The sequence below is a fragment of the Myotis yumanensis genome, unplaced genomic scaffold (assembly GCF_028538775.1).
Source record: "Myotis yumanensis isolate MYYU_CA2020_CCGP unplaced genomic scaffold, mMyoYum1.0.hap1 SCAF_1, whole genome shotgun sequence".
NCBI classification, from domain to species: domain Eukaryota; kingdom Metazoa; phylum Chordata; class Mammalia; order Chiroptera; family Vespertilionidae; genus Myotis; species Myotis yumanensis.
This window is the reverse complement of record NW_027223752.1, coordinates 16,481,988-16,501,271: the sequence shown is the minus strand read 5'-3', so window position 1 is coordinate 16,501,271 and position 19,284 is coordinate 16,481,988. Positions and strand designations below refer to the sequence as shown.

The 19,284-nt window shown below is 43.3% G+C and overlaps 2 protein-coding genes across 4 annotated transcripts in view; both read right to left on the bottom strand.

The window, feature by feature from the left end:
- Nucleotides 1-8,694, bottom strand: part of LOC139010355 (ataxin-3) — a 32,850-nt gene extending 24,156 nt beyond the window's left edge. For 2 of the 3 annotated variants that reach the window (XM_070414679.1, XM_070414698.1), the window contains exons 1-3: nucleotides 8,640-8,694; nucleotides 1,043-1,207; nucleotides 638-682 (exon numbers count right to left, since the gene is read on the bottom strand). In XM_070414679.1, the coding sequence (XP_070270780.1) occupies nucleotides 638-682; nucleotides 1,043-1,207; nucleotides 8,640-8,663 (234 nt within the window). In that variant the 5' untranslated portion in view covers nucleotides 8,664-8,694. Of the gene's footprint in view, nucleotides 1-637; nucleotides 683-1,042; nucleotides 1,208-8,432; nucleotides 8,486-8,639 lie in introns of those variants that run through there. The other variant, XM_070414689.1, reaches the window with a different exon arrangement.
- A 5,786-nt stretch (nucleotides 8,695-14,480) lies between these two features.
- Nucleotides 14,481-19,066, bottom strand: LOC139001903 (NADH dehydrogenase [ubiquinone] 1 beta subcomplex subunit 1). Its single transcript, XM_070403415.1, has 3 exons — nucleotides 18,958-19,066; nucleotides 15,753-15,897; nucleotides 14,481-14,591 (listed from the first exon to the last, which is right to left on the bottom strand). Exons 1-3 carry the CDS (start codon nucleotides 19,049-19,051, stop codon nucleotides 14,555-14,557), a joined length of 276 nt encoding a protein of 91 aa, XP_070259516.1. The 5' UTR covers nucleotides 19,052-19,066; the 3' UTR covers nucleotides 14,481-14,554.
- Between the last annotated feature and the right edge of the window lie 218 nt (nucleotides 19,067-19,284).

Genomic DNA, 19,284 nt, shown 5'->3' with positions numbered 1-19,284 from the left:
GAAGCACTGAATGGAAATGCTGGTGAATGAGGAGTCCAGGACAGTGCAAGGGGAATGCAAACAAAATTGTCTTCAGAAGTAGATCCCTCAAGAGAGGTTCCGAAAGAACTCTGGATGCACCTTCAAGGTGTTAGAAACACAATGAAAGACCCACAGATAAAAGAATCTCACAAGCAATATAGCTTCCTTTGAAGTCTATGGGTGAATATACGATTAAAAAAAAGAAAAAGCCTTGGGCCATAATAAAATAACCCAGTCTCAGTAGGCTGATTAAAAGGGAGACAGTGAGGTGTTGCATTTTCTCAAATTTACACAAGAGATAGTAAGTTTAAAAGACTGTGACTTATTGGAATTAAGGTTATTAGTATCCAGATGCAAATTAAATAATCTTTCAAAAAAGCCCTATTCTAAAATGAAGATTCTACAATCCTAATTTTCATATTTACCTATATAAAAGTCAAATACTCTAAGAGTACAATCTTATACTTTTAGACACAACCCATTGGAGGAACTTCTAAAGTTCATATCATTAGCGTGACTATGAAACGCTGTGAGAAGATGCTTCTATCAACCATACCCTGAGCTTAAATACAGCCAGGGACAAAAACAACACTTAGTACTTGTTGTGACTACTTACTTGAATAGAGAAAAAACCACTATCATCCATATTCCCAGAAGGCTGCTGTTTAATTTGGAAAGGTAGTTGAGGCGGGGGTTGAGGGTGGAGAAAGAAGGAAAAACTGTCATTAACAGGCATATTTAAAATAACATTTTGTGCATTCTCATTTACAACGTCAAGAGCAGAGTTATAATTAACAAGTCAGATCCCGATAGGGAGAATAGTTTGTTCTGTTCTAAACAATACCCACATTTTTTTCTTTTGCTTTTTAATACCCGTGTGTGTTTTGTTTTTGTTTTTTTCCCAATCCCTCTATGCCCTCAAACACCCTCTCCCCCTCATCAGAGCTGTCTGCCTGCTCTCTATGAGTCTTAATACCCACATTTTAAAAAAAACGCAAATTGGTGAGTTTAAAGTCAGTACCTGTAAAAACGTGCGATAGTCTTCACTAGTCACTCCGCCTTCTGCCATCCTCATCCTCTCTTCTTCATCTAGTTGATGTGCAATAGAAGATAATTCCACAGGGCTAAAATATTCTCCTTGCAATAGATTATTCAAGCAATGCTGAGCACAAAGTGAGCCTTCTTGCTAATATCCAAAAGAAAAAATTCAAATGTGGCTTGATAAACAGATTTGTTCAGGGTCTTTCCTTAAAGAGGAATTTAATGACTAACTTCTTAACTGTCAAAACTGAACCTTTCTGGCTTTAGACCAGTGGTTCTCAACCTTCCTAATGTCGCAACCCTTTAATACAGTTCCTCATGTTGTGGTGACCCCCAATTTCATTGGTACAAGTTGAACATAATTAAAGCATAGTGATTAATCACAAAAACAATATGAAATTATATATGTGTTTTCCAATGGTCTTAGGCGACCCCTGTGAAAGGGTCGTTCGACCCCCAAAGGGAGTTGAGAACCACTGCTTTAGACAAACAACACTAACAAAAGGTAAATGCATTTTCATTTAACATTTGTTTTACAATCCTGCCATTAATGAAGCCATAATAATTTAGCTCTATAATGGAAAACTTAAGAATGATTTTATATTAACACATTTCGTACCGCTCAGGAGTGTTCTCGTGTTTCGTGTGCCATCTGTTAAGGACCGCTCACGAGTGTTCTCGTTTTTCACGCCCATGGAAAAAGGAGCGAATCTAGATACTTATGTAAATTTTGTTTGGTCCCTCTTTATAGAGGAAAATGTTTTACGCAGTACCATACGTTAAAAAAGTACTAGGAACTTTAATTGTTTAATTGTTTTTGTAAATAAAAATGTTATAATTATTGAAAAACAACACCTAAAGTGCATTATGATGATTTAAATAACGTGCAGTTTGCCCAGAAATGTGCGGTCCCTGGCGTATGTCTTAGAGATTTCTATGAGGTACGCAATGTGTTAAACAAACATCTTTGAAATACACCAAATCTCATATTTTACTAAAAATTACTCTATAAGCACTTAGCCTCCCTCATTTTCAGTGCCTAAAATAAATCCACTCAAGATTCCAGAGCAAATTTACTAATGCTGAAAGGGAATTTTAGTCCCTAGAACATTTGTTCTTTTAACAGGAAAATGTCTACTTGATTTCAATGCTTGTTCATGTAACTTCAGACCTCAAGAGCTGATACAGATAAGGACAATCTGTTTGAGTTAATGAGACCTCATGGCTGCAGAGTTGAGGTTCCCTTTGGGAACTGTGAAGGTAATATACACACAGGGTGGTGCCGTGAGCAAGACTGGCATTCCTGGAGCTCACTCTGGACAAGCCAACATGGGGGGCTGCATCCAAGCTCGGCCCCCCATGGCATCATTGACTTCCTGTTATGGGCGCAGGGGATTACAACTTCCCATGGGCCTTCAGGTGCTGGGCAGATGGCTTTTTTACATGTATGACAACCCAAGTATGTATCCAGACTGCCTGGCACTGAGAAGACTCATCAGCCTTCTCCCTGAAACAATGTTGCTTTTCCAAGCTTGCCTTTTAAGAAGACACATTCAAGCCCTGCCTGCATAGCTAGGTGGTCGAGTGTCCACCTATGAACCAGGTCACCGTTCGATTCCCAGTTAGGGCATATGTCAATGATTCTCTCTCATCACTGATGTTTCTATCTCTCCCTTCCTCTCTGAAATCAATAAAAATCTATTTAAAAAAAATAAAAAAGAAGCCGAACCGGTTTGGCTCAGTGGATAGAGCGTCGGCCTTCGGACTCAGGGGTCCCAGGTTCGATTCCGGTCAAGGGCATGTACCTTGGTTGCGGGCACATCCCCACTGGGGGGCGTGCAGGAGGCAGCTGATCGATCTCTCTCATCGATGTTTCTGGCTCTCTATCCCTCTCCCTTCTTCTCTGTAAAAAATCAATAAAATATATTTAAAAAAAGAAGAAGAAGAAGAGACATTCAAGAATAAATGAGATCCCTCCTATGAATCAAGACCAGGGGTTTGCCTCTGTGGGATGATGGCAGCAAGGAAAACACATGTTTCTCCTGCTAACTCTGGCCTTCTAAGTTCTCCTTCCCCAGTAAAGTCTATTCTGTAAGCCAGTCTGTCTGTCTGAGCGATGTTACACAATAGATAGTGACCCCAAAGAACAACATCTTGCAAGATACATATTCTTCCTGATCAATTAATGTTCAAGGAACAAAATTCAGCTGCTGAAAAAGACATAAGGAGCCCTAGCCTGGTGGTTCACCTGGTTGGAGCGACGTCCCATACATCAAAAGGTTGTGGGTTTGATTCCCGTTCAGGGCACATACCTGCGTTGTGGGTTCAACCCCCAGTTGAGGGTGTGTACGGGAGGCAACGATTGATGTTTTTCACACTGATGTTTCTGTCTCTCTCCCTTCCTCTCTCTAAAAAATAAATCAATAAACATCCTCAGGGTGAGGATTATAAAAAAGATATAAGGAATACATATGTAATGGAATAGGAAAGCAGCATTGAGACAGTTTGAGATAGGGGCTGAGATAAATTCATCTTCATAACTTGGTATGGTAGTGAAAGAGGACTTGTGTCCACCTCCTTTTCCTTCTACTGTTTTCCTACTACCAGAGAGTAACTCCCACTGAATACTATAATGGAAACCGAAGAATATACAGATATCTTAGTTATATTTTGCTGAAAAATTACAGGTCAAACAAGCATTCACAAGAGGTAAGCCAAATGGCTAAAACACACAAAAAGGTGCTCAACTCCATTACCATTAGGGAAATATATACTAAAACCACAATGCATTACTACTCACACTCTCCAAAATGGTTACAATGTTGGAAAATATTAGAAACATCAAAACTATCATTTGCTACCAGTGAAAGTGTAAGTTAGTATAACCACTTTGGAAAACTATTTGTAATACCTACTAAAGCTTATCATATACATACCCTATGATCTAGCAATTCCACTACTGGGTATAGAATACAAACAAAAGAAATGTTGCCCGGCCTGTGTAGCTCAGTGGTTGAGCATCGACCTATGAACCAGGAAGTCACGGTTTGATTCCCAGTCGGGGCACATGCCTGGGGTTGTGGGCTTGATCCCCAGTGTGTGGCATGCAGGAGGCAGCTGACCAATGATTCTCTCTCATCATTGATGTTTCTATCTCTCTCTCCCACTCCTTTCCTCTGTGAAATCAATAAAAAATATATTTTAAAAAACAGAAATGCAAAATTATGTTCATCAAAAAACATGTGCAAGAATGTTCAAAAAAGCACTACTTATTCAAATTTTGGAAACTAGCAAATGCCCATCACAGTATAATGGATTCATTCCTTGGTTTATATTCACAAAGCAAGAGTACACAACAATGAGAATGAATCAACTACAATTACCTGCAACAATATGGATGAATCTCTCAAATGATGTTAAACAAAAGAAGACAGACTCAAGAGTCTACACTATATGATTCCATTTACAAAAGTTCAAAAACAGGCAAAACTAGTCTACAATGTTAGACTAGTGCAGGGGGTGGAGGCAGGGGTGGAAAAGGCAGGGAAATACATATTTGTTATTCAATCTCAGTATTATTCACATGTATGTTTACTTTGTAAGAATTCATTGAGCTGCACTCTTATGATGTGTGTGTCCCTACGTGTATTATATTTAATTTAAAAATTCAAATAACAAAAAAGCCTCTGCTAAGATACAGCTATTGCACACAGCAAGAGTTTCCTAATATGGTAACCAGACAATGAATTTTCTGGGATCAGTCCTAATGCAAATTTTCTCTCCTGCTGTCATGCCTCAGTTTGGGGCTCTTGAACTATGGTTACCATACTTAATACGATACATAGAAACAGTGACATCCAAATATTTGATATAAAAAATGAAAAATAAGCACTTGTCTAAGTAAAACTATATCGCTATAGGAAATAATATCGTTCTGTATTTTTACTATGATTTAATGAGAGAAAATAACACATTGTCCAGCCCAAATTTTAAAAGCACTTTTTTTTAAAGTCACAAGATGAAGCAAATGCTACAAGGACCAAAAAAATTGTACAGTGGTCCCTCTAAAGATTATGCACGCCCTCTCCAAAAACTATCCCCAGTCACTTCCTCCTCATCAAGCTTCAACCAAAGCTGAATAGTTCACTTTGCTATAGTTTAAGTTCAGAGGTACTGAAATTCCATGATTTCAGTCCTAACTTTGCTTTGGGATTAGAGGATAAGCAAACTGCATCTCCAGCTTTACAAAACCACAAAAGGATGAAATCCCCCACTGCCCTCAAAGTCTTCAGGACCAACCTGAAACCAGCTCAAATTCCCAGGGAAATACTGACTTCATGTGTGCTCCACCCAATCGACCGAGCAGCACTTCATCTCAACCAAGTTACAACAAGGTCCCCCGCCTCCTGAGGTTCAGCAAACACACAAGCATCCCAATAACAAGGCCAGCACTTCTGTAACACAAAGTGCCAGGTAGCATGCTAAGCACTCATATCTCTGAGGCAGACACTTTACTATCCTCACACCAGAGGAGGAAACTGGGTCCCAGAGATAATAAGTAACTTACCCAGATCACACAGGTAGTCAATAAATGGCAAAGCTGGGCTCCAAACCCAGGTAGAGTCTTCAAGTCTGTGTTACTACCACTTCCTCGTGCCACTTACCTATGACTAAACCTCAACTATCCTGACGATGGCTAAGAACCAGTAATCACAAAAGGGCATATAATAGATGTCATGAAGTCAATGCTCAGCATCTTTTCAGCATTTCCACTGATTTTAAATATAATCCCAGCAAGGTTGGTCACCATTCTGTTTACATTACATAAAAGTACCAATTCAGATGGCACAGTGAACTCACCAAGAGCAGCCAGCAATTGAAGTGATAACAAAAATGACAGAAAGCAGGCAACAGAAAATCAAAATCAAAAACAAACAAAAAGCGCCCTGACCGGTTTGGCTCAGTGGAAAGAGCGTCAGCCTGCGGACTGAGAGGTCCCGGGTTCGATTCCGGTCAAGGGCATGTACCTGGGTTGTGGGCACATCCCCAGTGGGGGGCATGCAGGAGGCAGCTGATCGATGTTTCTCTCTCGTTGATGTTTCTAACTCTCTGTCCCTCTCCCTTCCTCTCTGTAAAGAATCAACAAAATATATTTTTAAAAAAACAAACAAACAAACAAACAAAAAGCAGTTGGTGGTCATTTCATATTAGTTTTAACTCCCGCTCTTGAGCCATTTAATATTAGGACAAACTCCTGCTCTTGAGCCAAATTCAACCTGCACCAGTAGCTAAGAATGGTTTTTATATTTTCAGATGGTTAGGAAAACACACATAAACAAGAATATATGACCTGCAAAGCCTAAAATATGTACAGAAAAATTGTTTGGACACACAGCACCATTATATCTTAGATGCTCCAAGAACTCAATGTGTTCAAATATTTATTGAGCACCTACTATGTGCCAAGCACTCTCTTAGGTACTGGGGATGTAACAGGCAAACTTGTTGAGTTTACATTTTGACTTAATAAAAGGACCCTCAAAGTGACAACTCTAAATATGAGGAAACCAAGATTCCAAGGGGAAGTGCTTGCAGATCCCTACATGCACAGCTTCCTTAGAGCCAGAGTTGAGATTTTGGCTCCCTGAACCCAGGACCTAGCAAGGGTTAAATATATGTGGTGGAGGGGAAGGGATAAATATATGTGTCTGGAAAATGGCATATTAAGTTCAAGAGCCTTAATTTGCTACGTACATATGTTTATAAGGGTAAATATATTCCTGAAATATCTTCAAGCTGATAATTGAGAGTGACTTCATTCACATAAATAGATTTTCATTAGGGTATGGCTCAACTTCTTTTGATCCCATGGTTTAGTAGTTACCTTCACTAAAATCAATCTAAAATAGGTAACAGTCTATATTTTTAAAATATGCATTGCACACGTCTCAAGAATCTTCCATGTTGAAACATTTGGTCTTATACCAAAATTTCTGAAAATTAGTAATAACAGTATGTACATAGAGGGCTCTCCTTATCCAATCTCCTTATAGCCAACCAACGAAATTTCTATTGCCCAAGTTTCATAAATCATGTCAAACAAGTCAAGATTAACAATATCTATACCACTGAGTCCTTCCTCCCCATACATAAGAATTAGTCTATTCTAATGCCAAAACTTCTCTTTATTGAAAAGAAAAGCACCCTAGCCGGTTTGGCTCAGTGGATAGAGTATGAGCCTGCGGACTGAAGGGTCCCGGGGGTTCAATTCCAGTCAAGGGCACATGCCCAGGTTGTGGGCTCGATCCCAACTAGGGCCTGTGCAGGAGGCAGCCGATCCATGATTCTCTCTCACCATTGGTGTTTCTACCTCTCTCTCTCCCTCTCCCTTTCTCTGCGAAATAAATAAAAATATATATTTTAAAAAGGAAAGCCTTCCATTTAACAACTTTAGATTTGTGCTGTTGCCTCCTTAGTCTTTGATTGCTTTATTTGATGGTGGTGTGCCTGTGAACCTTTTTAAATGGATAAATGATCATTTACAACTCTTTAACAAAACAAAGCCTCTTTTCTCCTACTAATTCAAAGCCTTACCAGCAACCCCTTCAACACTTGAAACTCTTACGAAACAAAATATCATGTGCCCAAGCTATCCTGAGCAAGATTTCACTCAAAGCGAAATAGCTAGCTAATTGCATGCGGGAGAAGACGAGTTTCTCCGCATGCCACAAGCAGCATCTTTTCAAGCTCCTGGTCATCGAAGAATCAAAACAAACCAGGCTAGGACCACAACACTACTATTCCAGTCCACCCCCCACCCCACCCCACCCCGCCCCACCCCGCGACACCTAATAAGAAAACTGGTTTCCCATCCGGAAAGATGGGACTACCGAAAGAAACGAAACCCAAAGAAACTAAACCCAAACCTTCCGTAACAAAAACTCTCGTGGCGACTTCCCTGTCCAGGTCCCTAAATGCCAGGCCCTCCACGGGATGGAGCCAGGCTCCCGGCACCGGAGTCTCACGGAACTGGTGCAGGGGCAGGACGTGAACCCGAGCCCAGGGAGCTAAGCGGATGGGGGGTTCCAGTATGAAATTGAGGAGCTCAGAGGAGGAAAAGTTCATTCTGCCACGAGCAGGGCTGCGAGAGTTGGAAGGAGCGAGGGAGGCGCCCGGGAGGTGACGAGCTACAACCCACGGAGAGTGGGGGGAGGAAGGACTGGGGAAGGAACCCCACGGAAAGTGGAGGGGAAGCGCAGAAGCAAACCCACTCGGGGCCACCCCGGCTCCGGTGCCCCGCGGCGCCCCCGGCTCAGCCCACACTCCCCGCCGGCTCCCGGGACTTCCCAGGCCCCAGGCTCCCCGGGCACCTCGGTCGCGGGCACGGGCACGGGCCTCCGGGGCGAAGAGTGCAGTGGGGGCTTCAGGGAAGCTCCCCTCCCGAGGAAGGTCTTCCCGCCCCACGAGATCGGGATGGGGGCGCCACGAGCCCCACCCAGCTCTTTGGAAGATGGCAGTACCGCGCCCCACGCCCGCCACGGCACCGCGGGCAGGTGCCCCCGAACGCGGACACTCACTTTCTCGTGGAAGATGGACTCCATGTTTATTTGTCTGGAGCCAACGGCCCCCGCGACAGACCACCCCCTACTGCTCCGCCCCCGCCCCGGCCCCACCCCTCCGCCCACCCGGCTCCGCCCCACCTGGCCTCCCCTGGCCACGTGTCTCGCGCTGACCAATCACACCCGAGAATGAGAGTCACGTGGAGAGAAGAGCAAGTGAAAGCCGGAGCGGTAAACGCGGGGACACGTGACCTATGTAACGCGTCCTCCTATCCACTGTTAGCTGGCAGGCTGGGGGGGTGGGGGGGGTGCTGCAGCGCCGCCTGCCGTCTGGAGGATCTTCTCCACTTCCCACCCATTGCTATGGATTCTTAAGGACCTCCCGGGTTCTATGTTCTTTTTGTTTTCCACTATACTTTGTACTTTCTACTTATCATATCTGATTATAATTATTTAATGCATTTCTCTATCGCCATTGAAAGCCTCATTAAGAAACAGGCATCGCCCAGCAGGTGTGGCTTAGTGGTTGAGTATGGACCTATGAACCAGGAGATTACCAGTTGGATTCCCTATCAGGGCACTTGCCCTGGTTGTGAACTTGATCCCCTGTGTGGGCATTCAGGAGGCAGCCGATCAATGATTCTCCCTCATCATTGTTGTTTCTCTCTCTCTCCCCCTCTCTCCCTTCCTCTCTGAAATCAATAAAGAAATACATTAAAAAAAAAAAAAAAGAAACAGGCATCATTGCCTCCCCGAATACCTAGCACTTATGTAAAAATGATAGTTAATATTTATACAGATATGGGGCTTACTGGAGGGTAGGCAATTTTCTAAGAGCTTTGCATATATTAATGAATTTACTACAGCAACGTTTGATGCAGGCGCTAGTATCCCTATTTTACACATGAGGAAACTGAGGCACAGGGAGGATATGAACAGCACAGTGTCCAAGGTTCTGGGCTGGGGTCCAAATCCAGACAGACACCTTGTTATTAGTGTTATGTGTTCAGGCCCTGACGAGGAAGTGTCAGTAGAGGGATCTGACGGTGACCCTAGTAAAGTTAGGGTTGGGGGTCAGAAGAGTTTGATGAAGCTGATGGTGTAGAATAGGAGATCTTGCACCTTGAAGCCAGGTTACGTGGTTATGTTGAATAATGGATATATATATATGAGATCTGGAGTGCAGGAGGCTGGTTTGGCTGTGGAATAGGCCCAGGAGAAGGGAGGAAACACAGGAGCATGTAATATTATGAGAGCCCTGAAAATGGAATGTTCTAGGGAGCAGCCATGTTGCTGCCAATAGGTCTTGTAACATAAGGACAAGGGCCCACTACATTTTGCTGCTATGGAGACCACTGGTAACGTTGGTGAGTGCAGGTTCAGAGGAACAGAAGGAGCAGTGGGAGGTAAGGCAATGGAGGCTGCTAGTGAGGCCCAGGTGCTCAGGGGAGGAATCGGTCACCACTTATTCAACGTCTCTCCTTGCAGTCCACAATCCTATACGGTGTTGGGGAAACAGTCTGTGTTCTTAAGGAATTGTGGCTTAACTGGGGAAACAAATCGTGGTCTCCTGAAGTGAAAAAATATGCAAAACGTTTTCTGATTTTCTTTCCGTGTAGAGAAACATGTATTGTGTGTGTTGTGTAGGTGTGTACATATAGATATTACGAATTTCTGGAAGAATATACAACAAACCCAGAAGTTAACCTGTTTGAGATGGAAAAGGAACTAGGTAGATAGGAGACAGGGTAGGATAGAGATTTTTTTTTTTTTTCCTGTAGACAGCAGATATATGGGTCATGTTAGGATAGAGATTTTTCACTAGTTTTATTCTTTTTTTATTAAAGATTTTAAAATTGATTTTCAGAGAGAAAGAAAGGGGAAGAGGGAGAAAGAGTGGGGGGGAGAGGGAGAAAGAAAGAGAAACATCAATGTTGATCAGCTTGCCTCCTACACACTGGGGATCAAGATCACAACCATGGCATGTACCCTGACCAGGAAACAAACTGGCAATCTTTCCATGCACGGGATGATGCCCAACCAACTGGGACATCCTGGCCCCGGCTACAGTTTTATTCTTGATTTAACTATATTAGTGTATTATTGAGAAAAAATTCAATTGTATTCATGTCCTATGACTGCTGTAGCAAATTATCACCAACCTGGGGACTTAAAACAACAGAAATTATCTGACTATTCTTAAGGCCAGATGTCTGAACCCTAAGTGTCAGCTAGGCCACGTTCCCAAGTATCTAGGGGAGAATTCTTCCTTACTTTCAGGTGGCTTCTGGCATTAGTTGGCTGTGGCCACATAGCTCCAATCTCTACCAGTGTCTTCACATGGCCTTCTTTCTCCTGTGTCTCTTCTGTGTCCTCTCCTCTTATTGGATTTAGGTACCACCTGAATCCAGGGTGATTTCATATTGAGATCTTTAACTAATTAAATTGGCAAAGACTCTATTTCCAAATAAGGTCTTTGGTTCTGGGTGGACTTGAATTTTGGAAGTGTATGACTCAACTTTCTACAGTGGTTGCTTGCTAGGATATATGCTACACAAAGGACCTTATTGTTTTGTTCACTGTTAAATCCTTATAACCTAGAACACTTCATGACAATATTTAGTAACTGGAGGCCTGAGTGCATGGGTAGGGTCCCTAGGCCTGGTCGGTGACCAGGACTGATCTGCGGGACGACCAGCAGGGCCATGAGTGGGCCCCTGCTGGCACCCGCCTTGACTGGCCTGAGGCCTGCGGGCAGCTCCTGCATTGAGTCTCTGCCCCCGGTGGTCAGTGCACATAATAGTGACCGGTCATTCCACCGGTCATTTCGCTGCTCAGTGGATTTGCATATTAGGCTTTTATTATATACTAGAGGCCCAGTGCACGAATTCATGCACCAGTGGGGTCCCTGGGCCTGGTCTGTGGGATCAGGCCGAAACTGGCTCTCTGACATCCCCTCAGGGGTCCCGGATTGCAAGAGGGTGCTGGCCAGGCCGAGGGACCTCACCAGTGCATGATGGGCCTGTAGAGAGATGCAAGAAGTTGGCCAGCCAGGGAAGGCCCTCGGGAGGGCTCCAGGGTGTGTCTGACCCGTCTTGCTCAGTCACGATTGGCCGGACCCCGGCAGCAAGCTAACCTACCGGTCGGAGCGTCTACCCCCTGGTGGTCAGTGCATGTCATAGTGACTGGTTGACTGGTCAACTGTCTGTCCCCTGGTGGTCAGTGCATGTCATAGCGAGCTGTTGAGCAGCCTTAGCATACATTAGCATATTATGCTTTGATTGGTTGAACGGATGACCAGACAATCGGACACTTAAGCATATTAGGCTTTTATTATATAGGAGGATGCTGAACTAATACCAGCCATTTCATTAGGCCTTCCTGACCTATTGAGCATGCGATTAATAGCAAGCATCATAAAGTGAAAAGATATCAATGCCTGGGAGTCGGAATGCAGGTTGTTTTGTTTTTTTTAAATATATTTTATTGATTTTTTTACAGAGAAGGGAGAGGGATAAAGAGTTAGAAACATCGATGAGATCAATCAGCTGCCTCCTGCACGCCCCCCACTGGGGATGTGCCCGCAACCAGGGTACATGCCCTTGACCGGAATCGAACCCAGGACCCTTGAGTCCGCAGGCCGACGCTCTATCCACTGAGCCAAACTGGTTCGGCAGGTTCTGGTTTTGGCTTTGTCTCTGAAGCCATGTAGGATTTGGCTATTAGATTTGTTACATCTCCCATTCTGATAACTAATATTTGGCATGTCCTAAACTTTAACTATGTAAGATAATGCATATCGTCTTTCAAAACCCAATGACCATACTCTCCAGGAAGTATTCCCTGCTGCCCAACTAATTTAGAAGCCCCTGTTCCTCTTCTGCGCTCCAGTATGTACCTGTCATACATGGTGCTTTTCATACAGTATCAATAATATTTGACTTAATCATACATCTTCACCAATACCCTATCAATGTCTTATTTGACTTCCTGTATTTAGTAGTTGATGTCTTTCAAATGAATTAATGAAGCCAGGTGTCTGGAAATCATTTCTTGATTTCTTCCCACTTTTCGACTTCACCCCTTGTTCCAGCCAGTCCCAAATACTTGCTGTGTATCCATCCACCCCTCATTCCCTCTTCATTGCGACTGCTCAGTTCAAGCCCTCTTGATTTCCTGTGCAGTCCACTCCAAGCATCTCTGGTCTCCTGCTTTCAGTCTCAATTATGTTCCTAGTGCTGTCAGTGTTCTCTCAGAAATGCAAATTTCACCAGCTTTTCTCTCATTGAACAAATTAAATGCTACTATGTGTCAAGCTCTGGGATGACAACCATGAGAGACAAATGGTCCCATCCTCATGGAAATTATAGAGGGAGGGATCATTGAATCATTATACAAACTTTATTAAATATCCTTCAGTCGCTTCCCATTGCTGGCTTAAAAGGCTCTGCAATCTGGACCACCCACCAGTCTGGCTTTATCTCCCTGAATTCCCTCTGCTCTGGTCACACCAGCTGTTCCCTTGACCTCCCAAAAGTCCTCAGATGAACAGCCCTTTGTGCCACCACCATATCTCGCACATGCCTGTATTAAAGCATTTACTACATCACGGTGGGATTATGACTTTACCTGCCATTATTAGACTCAGCTTTTGAGGATCAGGGTTTTACTCAATATGTAATCAAGGGCTGGTACAGAACAGTGAATAAATGCATGAATTCTTTTTGACTCATTGGCGCAAGAGTATTACAATAATTCAGCAGGAGAGGTTACAGAGCTAATCAGGAGGGCTCCTGGAGACAGGGTAGACATAATACATGCACTTCTGGTACTTCCTGTCACCTTGAACAACACAGCTTTTCTCTAATCCACTTCATTAGAACTCTGTTAACAAGTGAGAGTGCAGCCGTTGTGTTCTTCAATACTGTACCTTTTAAACTGGCATTTTGTTACTAAAAACCAAATAGCTTAGAAATTTTAACATTTATGTGTCAATTTGTATCTTGAGTTCCGACAAGAATCAGTGATAATCAGGGTGCATTATTTCATTGTAATTTTACATCTATACTCAATCTGAAACTAATTTCTCAGGAAAAGGTAGTTGAACATGAACAGGTGACATATATATCCACTCATGAAACCATCACCACAATCAAGAACACTAACATACAGTACTATACCCCAGTTTCCATGTGTCGCTTTGTCATTCTTCCTTCCAACCCCTTTCTGCTCTGGATTAGTTTGCAGTTTCTAACATGTTATACACATGAAATCATTCAGTGTGTGTGCTCTTTTTGTTTGGCTTCTTTTATTCAGGATAATGAACCTGAAATTCATCTCTGCTGTATCAATAGATCATTTCTTTTTATTGCAAATAAAATCTTAGCATTCTCCTATTAAAGCTCCTTTGAAGAACATGGTTTGAAAATAATTTTCTGAAAAATATCTGAGGAAAAAATTGGTTACATGAATATTACTGTGATCTAAACTAAGTAACAGAAAATTAAATGCTAGTTGTAAAGTTAACATCAATGTACACAAGACACTAATTATTTAGAAAGCTAGTGTACCTATTACTTGAAATGTGAAAGATCACTTCAACATTAAAAGACCACATTCTGCCCTAACTGGTTTGGCTCGGTGGATAGAGCGTCGGCCTGCAGACTGAAAGGTCCCAGGTTCGATTCCGGTCAAGGGCATGTACCTTGGTTGCGGGCACATCCCCAGTAGGAGATGTGCAGGAGGTTGCTGATTGATGTTTCTCTCACATTGATGTTTCTAACTCTCTATCCCTCTCCCTTCCTCTCTGTAAAAAATCAATAAAATTTATAAAAAATAAAATTTAAAAAAAGGACCACATTCTAAATTGTTCAGTGTTTTTATTTTTCTGATAATTTAAAAAATGTGAACATTCTGTAATTCAGCCACAGCCTTTACTTCCAGGTGACTTCTTCATTGGGTCTCAATTCTCTGTGTGGAAAGAAAAATGGAAGGAAAGGAAAAAGTATTAAATAAAAACTTTTATGAGGGATAAAAGGGAAAGTCACAACAATATAAATTCAGTATTTTATACTCTATTAAATTAACCCATTTAAAAGATTTTATGTTGAGTCAACATATTCTCTCATGGTTTATACCTTTACTATCTTTTCAATTATATTTTCCCAATTAAACTGTAATTTCTTTTTTAAAAAAATATATTTTTATTGATATCAGAGAGGAAGGGAGAGGGAGAGAGAGATAGAAACATCAATGATGAGAATCATTGATCGGCTGCCTCCTGCATGCCCCCCACTAGGGACTGAGCTCGCAACCCAGGTATATGCCCCTGACCAGAATCAAACCTGCAACCCTTCAGTCCGCAGACCAACGCTCTATCCACTAAGCCAAGCCAGCTAGGGCATAAACTGTAATTTCTTAGTCTGTCTTCATATAAAAGCTCAGTGAGTTCATTCATTGTTTCTAGACCTTTTCCAGCTCATTTTCTCTTTTTTGAAATCCTTGACTGTGAACCTCCTCTGGAGTGACTGCGACTGCTGCTCAGTTCTCGCCCTCTGAGCTTCCTCCTACCCAGCTGCACATGCAGGGGCAGACTCCCTATCTTGTCATCTCAAACTCCCTGCTGCCAGGGGAGCCATTTCCAGACACAGTGGAACCAGGCGGCTACCAGCCGCCATCTGGTCACTCAACCGCCATGTCTAAAGCTCTCAGGGCGTGCTGCCGAGAACAGATCACCAAGCCAGTCAGCACCATTTATTTCAGCTACACCCTGACTCAAGTAAGATGGTATGTCATCATACATGTGAAAGCTGTATATAAAGTAGGCTTTGGGGGGCTGGTTCAATTTCAAGCAGTGTTTCCATATTAAAAAGTGCCCCGAATTCCAAAAAAGGGGGATTTTTCAAAAATCTGAAATAGTCTATTCATAAGCTGAAGACCTGTTTACATTCCAAACGTAATCATACCGTCTTATGCAATCATTAAACAACAAACAAGACTACAAAATAATATCACTTAGATCTAAGTCCTTGGGGGACGGGGATTACCCCTTCTGTTTATTTTTGTCGTATATGATATTAAGAATACTTCCAAAAGCTGGCTAATTGTTGGTTTAAAAATGCCCAAACTCACCTTTTAAATAACAAACTCTTGTTCCGGAAGGCAGTTAGCTTTTCATCACTCTTTCTGTCTAGATAACATCCAATGACAAATCCCATAGGGACAAGTATATGTACCCAGTGGTCACGCACAAGCTGAATTAAACTCATCCTGAATGCTAAAAAAAATGAAAAAAAAAAAAAAATTCAGAAATATAACTGACTTTGAAATATCTTTTAAATTGCATCTGAAACAGGAGATAGTCCTGAATATAGGAATAGATATTAAAAGCATAAGCCTCTTGCCCTAGTCGGTGTGGCTTAGCGGATAGACGATAGAGTGTCGGCCTGCGGACTGAGGGTTCCTGCTTGATTCTGGTTAAGGGCACGTACCTTGGTTGAAGGCTCCTCCCTGGCCCGGGCCCTGGTCGGGCTCATGCAGGAGGCAACCAATCGATGTGTTTCTCTCACATAGATGTTTCTCTCTGTCTTTCCCTCTCTCTTCCACTTTCTCTAAGAATCAATGGAAAAATATCCTCTGGTGAGAATTAAAAAAAAAAAAAAAGCATAAGCCTTTTTAAAATTGCTTGGCATCAGAATGTAGTATACTACTTAAAATCTACTTGATAAAGATTATATAGATGACAATGATTAGCATAGAAACTGCAATGCACTAAAGTCAATTTATTAACTTTTTCCCTGTTTTCATCAGTGATCTGACGATATAATGCAGAGAAATGGAGAGTATAAATTCTATCTGCAAAAGCCTGGACAGTGTTGCTCAGTGGTTGAGCATCAACCTATAAACCAGGAGTCACTGTTCGCTTCCCTGTCAGGGAACATACCATCAGCATAACTACTATATACTGTTTGTATTTCACCACCAACAGAAAAGTACTTGGGGACTCTCAGCCCATGACCACCTGTGGGCTATCAGCCACTTACTATTGGCATTCTTCCAACATGGCCAGACGCTACTTTTGTCTGGCTCTACTCTGAGCAGATGTGACCATACAAGCCCTGAGGTTCTTGCTGAATAAACGTCTTATGAGAGTCCAGGTAAAGACAGTGGGACTGATAGATAAAAGAATTCTGTACATTTAAAATCCAGAGTTGGATTCAACCACCTCGAAGGAAACCCGAATCCATCCCCAAGAAGCAAATGGCAAATCTTAGTCCCAGAGGTATTTCATATTACAATTGTAAAATCTACAATTTAATAGGCTTTGGGAGCAGTGGCACTGAACATACTTTTCCTGTGTATTTCGCTGCGAGTGGGTGACCAGGGAAGACAAAGATTTATGGGCATAAAACTGAGCTAGGATGATTTCTTGGAGAATGGACAGGAGAGGGAGCATGGACAGGCTTTCCAGCTCTTGGTCATGGGCCCAAGGCCATACGGGATGGGTAAAGGCGAGTGAGGGCCTGGGACAGGCTCCAATGAGACAAGCCTGGGTTTGGATGAAGAGGGACATCGCCTGGGTGCCCATGAGGGCACTGAACACACTGGGGTGGGAAAAAGTAAGTTTACAGTTGTAAGTGCGAAACAAATTTTGTTCTTGCATTATTATTTTCTAAATTATTGCATTATTTTCAGTAATATATACTGAAGAATACTGCATTATGAACAACTGTCAACCTACTTTGGACACCCTGTATTAGTGTCTTCTTTATATGAAAACTCTTAAGAAACACTTTGCTCTTACTTCCGAACTGGGAGTAGCTGTGGTATCCCTGGGAAAAACAACAACAAACAAAACGAGTTGGTTTTTATCTTATGGACTCAAGGAATCATATAACAGATCAAGCTGTTTTGCCTACCTCTAGAAAGAGCTGATTTAGCAGTCTCTGTGAGGCTCTTTTTTTAAAAAAAATATTTTTATTGATTTCAGAGAGGAAAGAAAAGGAAGAGCGAGAGAAACATCAATAATGAATGGGAATCATTGATTGGCCGCCTCCTGTACGCTCCCTACTGGAGACCGAGCCCCCAAACCGGGCATGTGCCCTTGACCGGAATCGAACCCGGGACTCTTGAGTCCGCAGGCCCACACTCCATCCACTGAGCCAAACCAGCCAAGCTGTAAGGCACTGTTCTTTTTTTTTTTTTAAATTTCTTTATTGATTAAGTTATTACATATGTGTCCTTAATCCCACATTACCCCCCGCAAGGCACTGGTCTTAATGCTTTTCCTAATCACAACTCAAGTAATCCTCACAGCACTATACAAGTTTTCATTAATAAAGGCCCCCAGTGCAGTCGACATATTTTTTTTCAGATGAGGAAATCCAGGGTTAATTGATTTGTCAGAGGTCACAGATGCAGCAAGTGGCAGAGCTGGGATTAATGGGCAGCCTGCCTCCTGGAGCCAAGCTCTTTATTTGTGCTTCCTGTCTCTTACAGGAAGCACAGAGGTAAATAGTTATATAATTCTTCACTTCCTCTTATGTTCCCTAACTACATATTATTTTTTCTTCGACCCAATTTTCCCCGCTTACCTTCTAAAAAGAAAACTATCTGGTGTGAATTTTTGCACGCCACTCCGAATTCACGTTGGAAAAATTAAGATGGATATACACACACACACACACACACACACACACACACACACACATATATTTCTACTTTCTAACTGTTCCCCACAGCATTTTATATGTATTGATCAAAAAGTGTCAACTAAGCTGACGATAAAGAGCGCTGCATGCATGGAGAATCTGAGCTCCTTGAAGTCACCTGTCTTAATGACACATACGCCCAAGAAACTCAGCACAGAGTAAATATTCCATTTTTTAAAAGTGCACATGGTCGGCTCGAGGGTTTGAGATTTACAAGAGGGAGAGCGGGGTTAGCTTCCCATGGCGAGTGGCGAGGAAGGCAGACCCGGGACCGGGGACGCATGAGGGGCTCCCTCCAGGCTGCAGCCCAGCATCGCGTCCCCGCCGCTTTCCTCCCGGGACGGCCGGGCGGACCCCGCGTGACCAACAACACGTGCCCCAGGGATGACAGTCTCCGAGTCCCCTTCCCAAGAGCCGCGAGACGGCGTGGGCCCAGCACCTCCCTTTCCCATCTCGCCTCCTCTGATCTGAAGCCCGGGGAGGCCGGGCCGCTCCAGCTCCGGGGAGACCCGGGGAGACCCAGACTACAACCCCCCCGCCCCCCCACTCCATCGCCGAGGGCTTTCCCAGGGGCGCACCCTGGCTGCCTGCACAACGGAAGCCCGCGGTATCGACCCCGGACCCACCTGCGGCCTCGGTGCCAGCCCGACCCCAAGACCAAGGGCAGCGGCGAGTCCAGCCTCCAGCGCCGGCGGAAGCCGCGGCCTTGGGACACGCCATTCGCAGCGCCCCCTCCAAGACGGGGGGGGGCACCGCATACCATACCTTTTTTCCTTTCAATACGCCACTCTCCTCATATTTATGTTAGCTTTGACATATTAAACATTATTGCAAGAGTAACACCTAGGCCTCAGGAGGCGAGACTTGGGGTGAGGGCCGTCTCTTTCCTACATTCCGTCCCCGGCCCTCCCCGGCAGATGGTATCGCCCCAGGTCTCGCCCCGCCTACGCGGT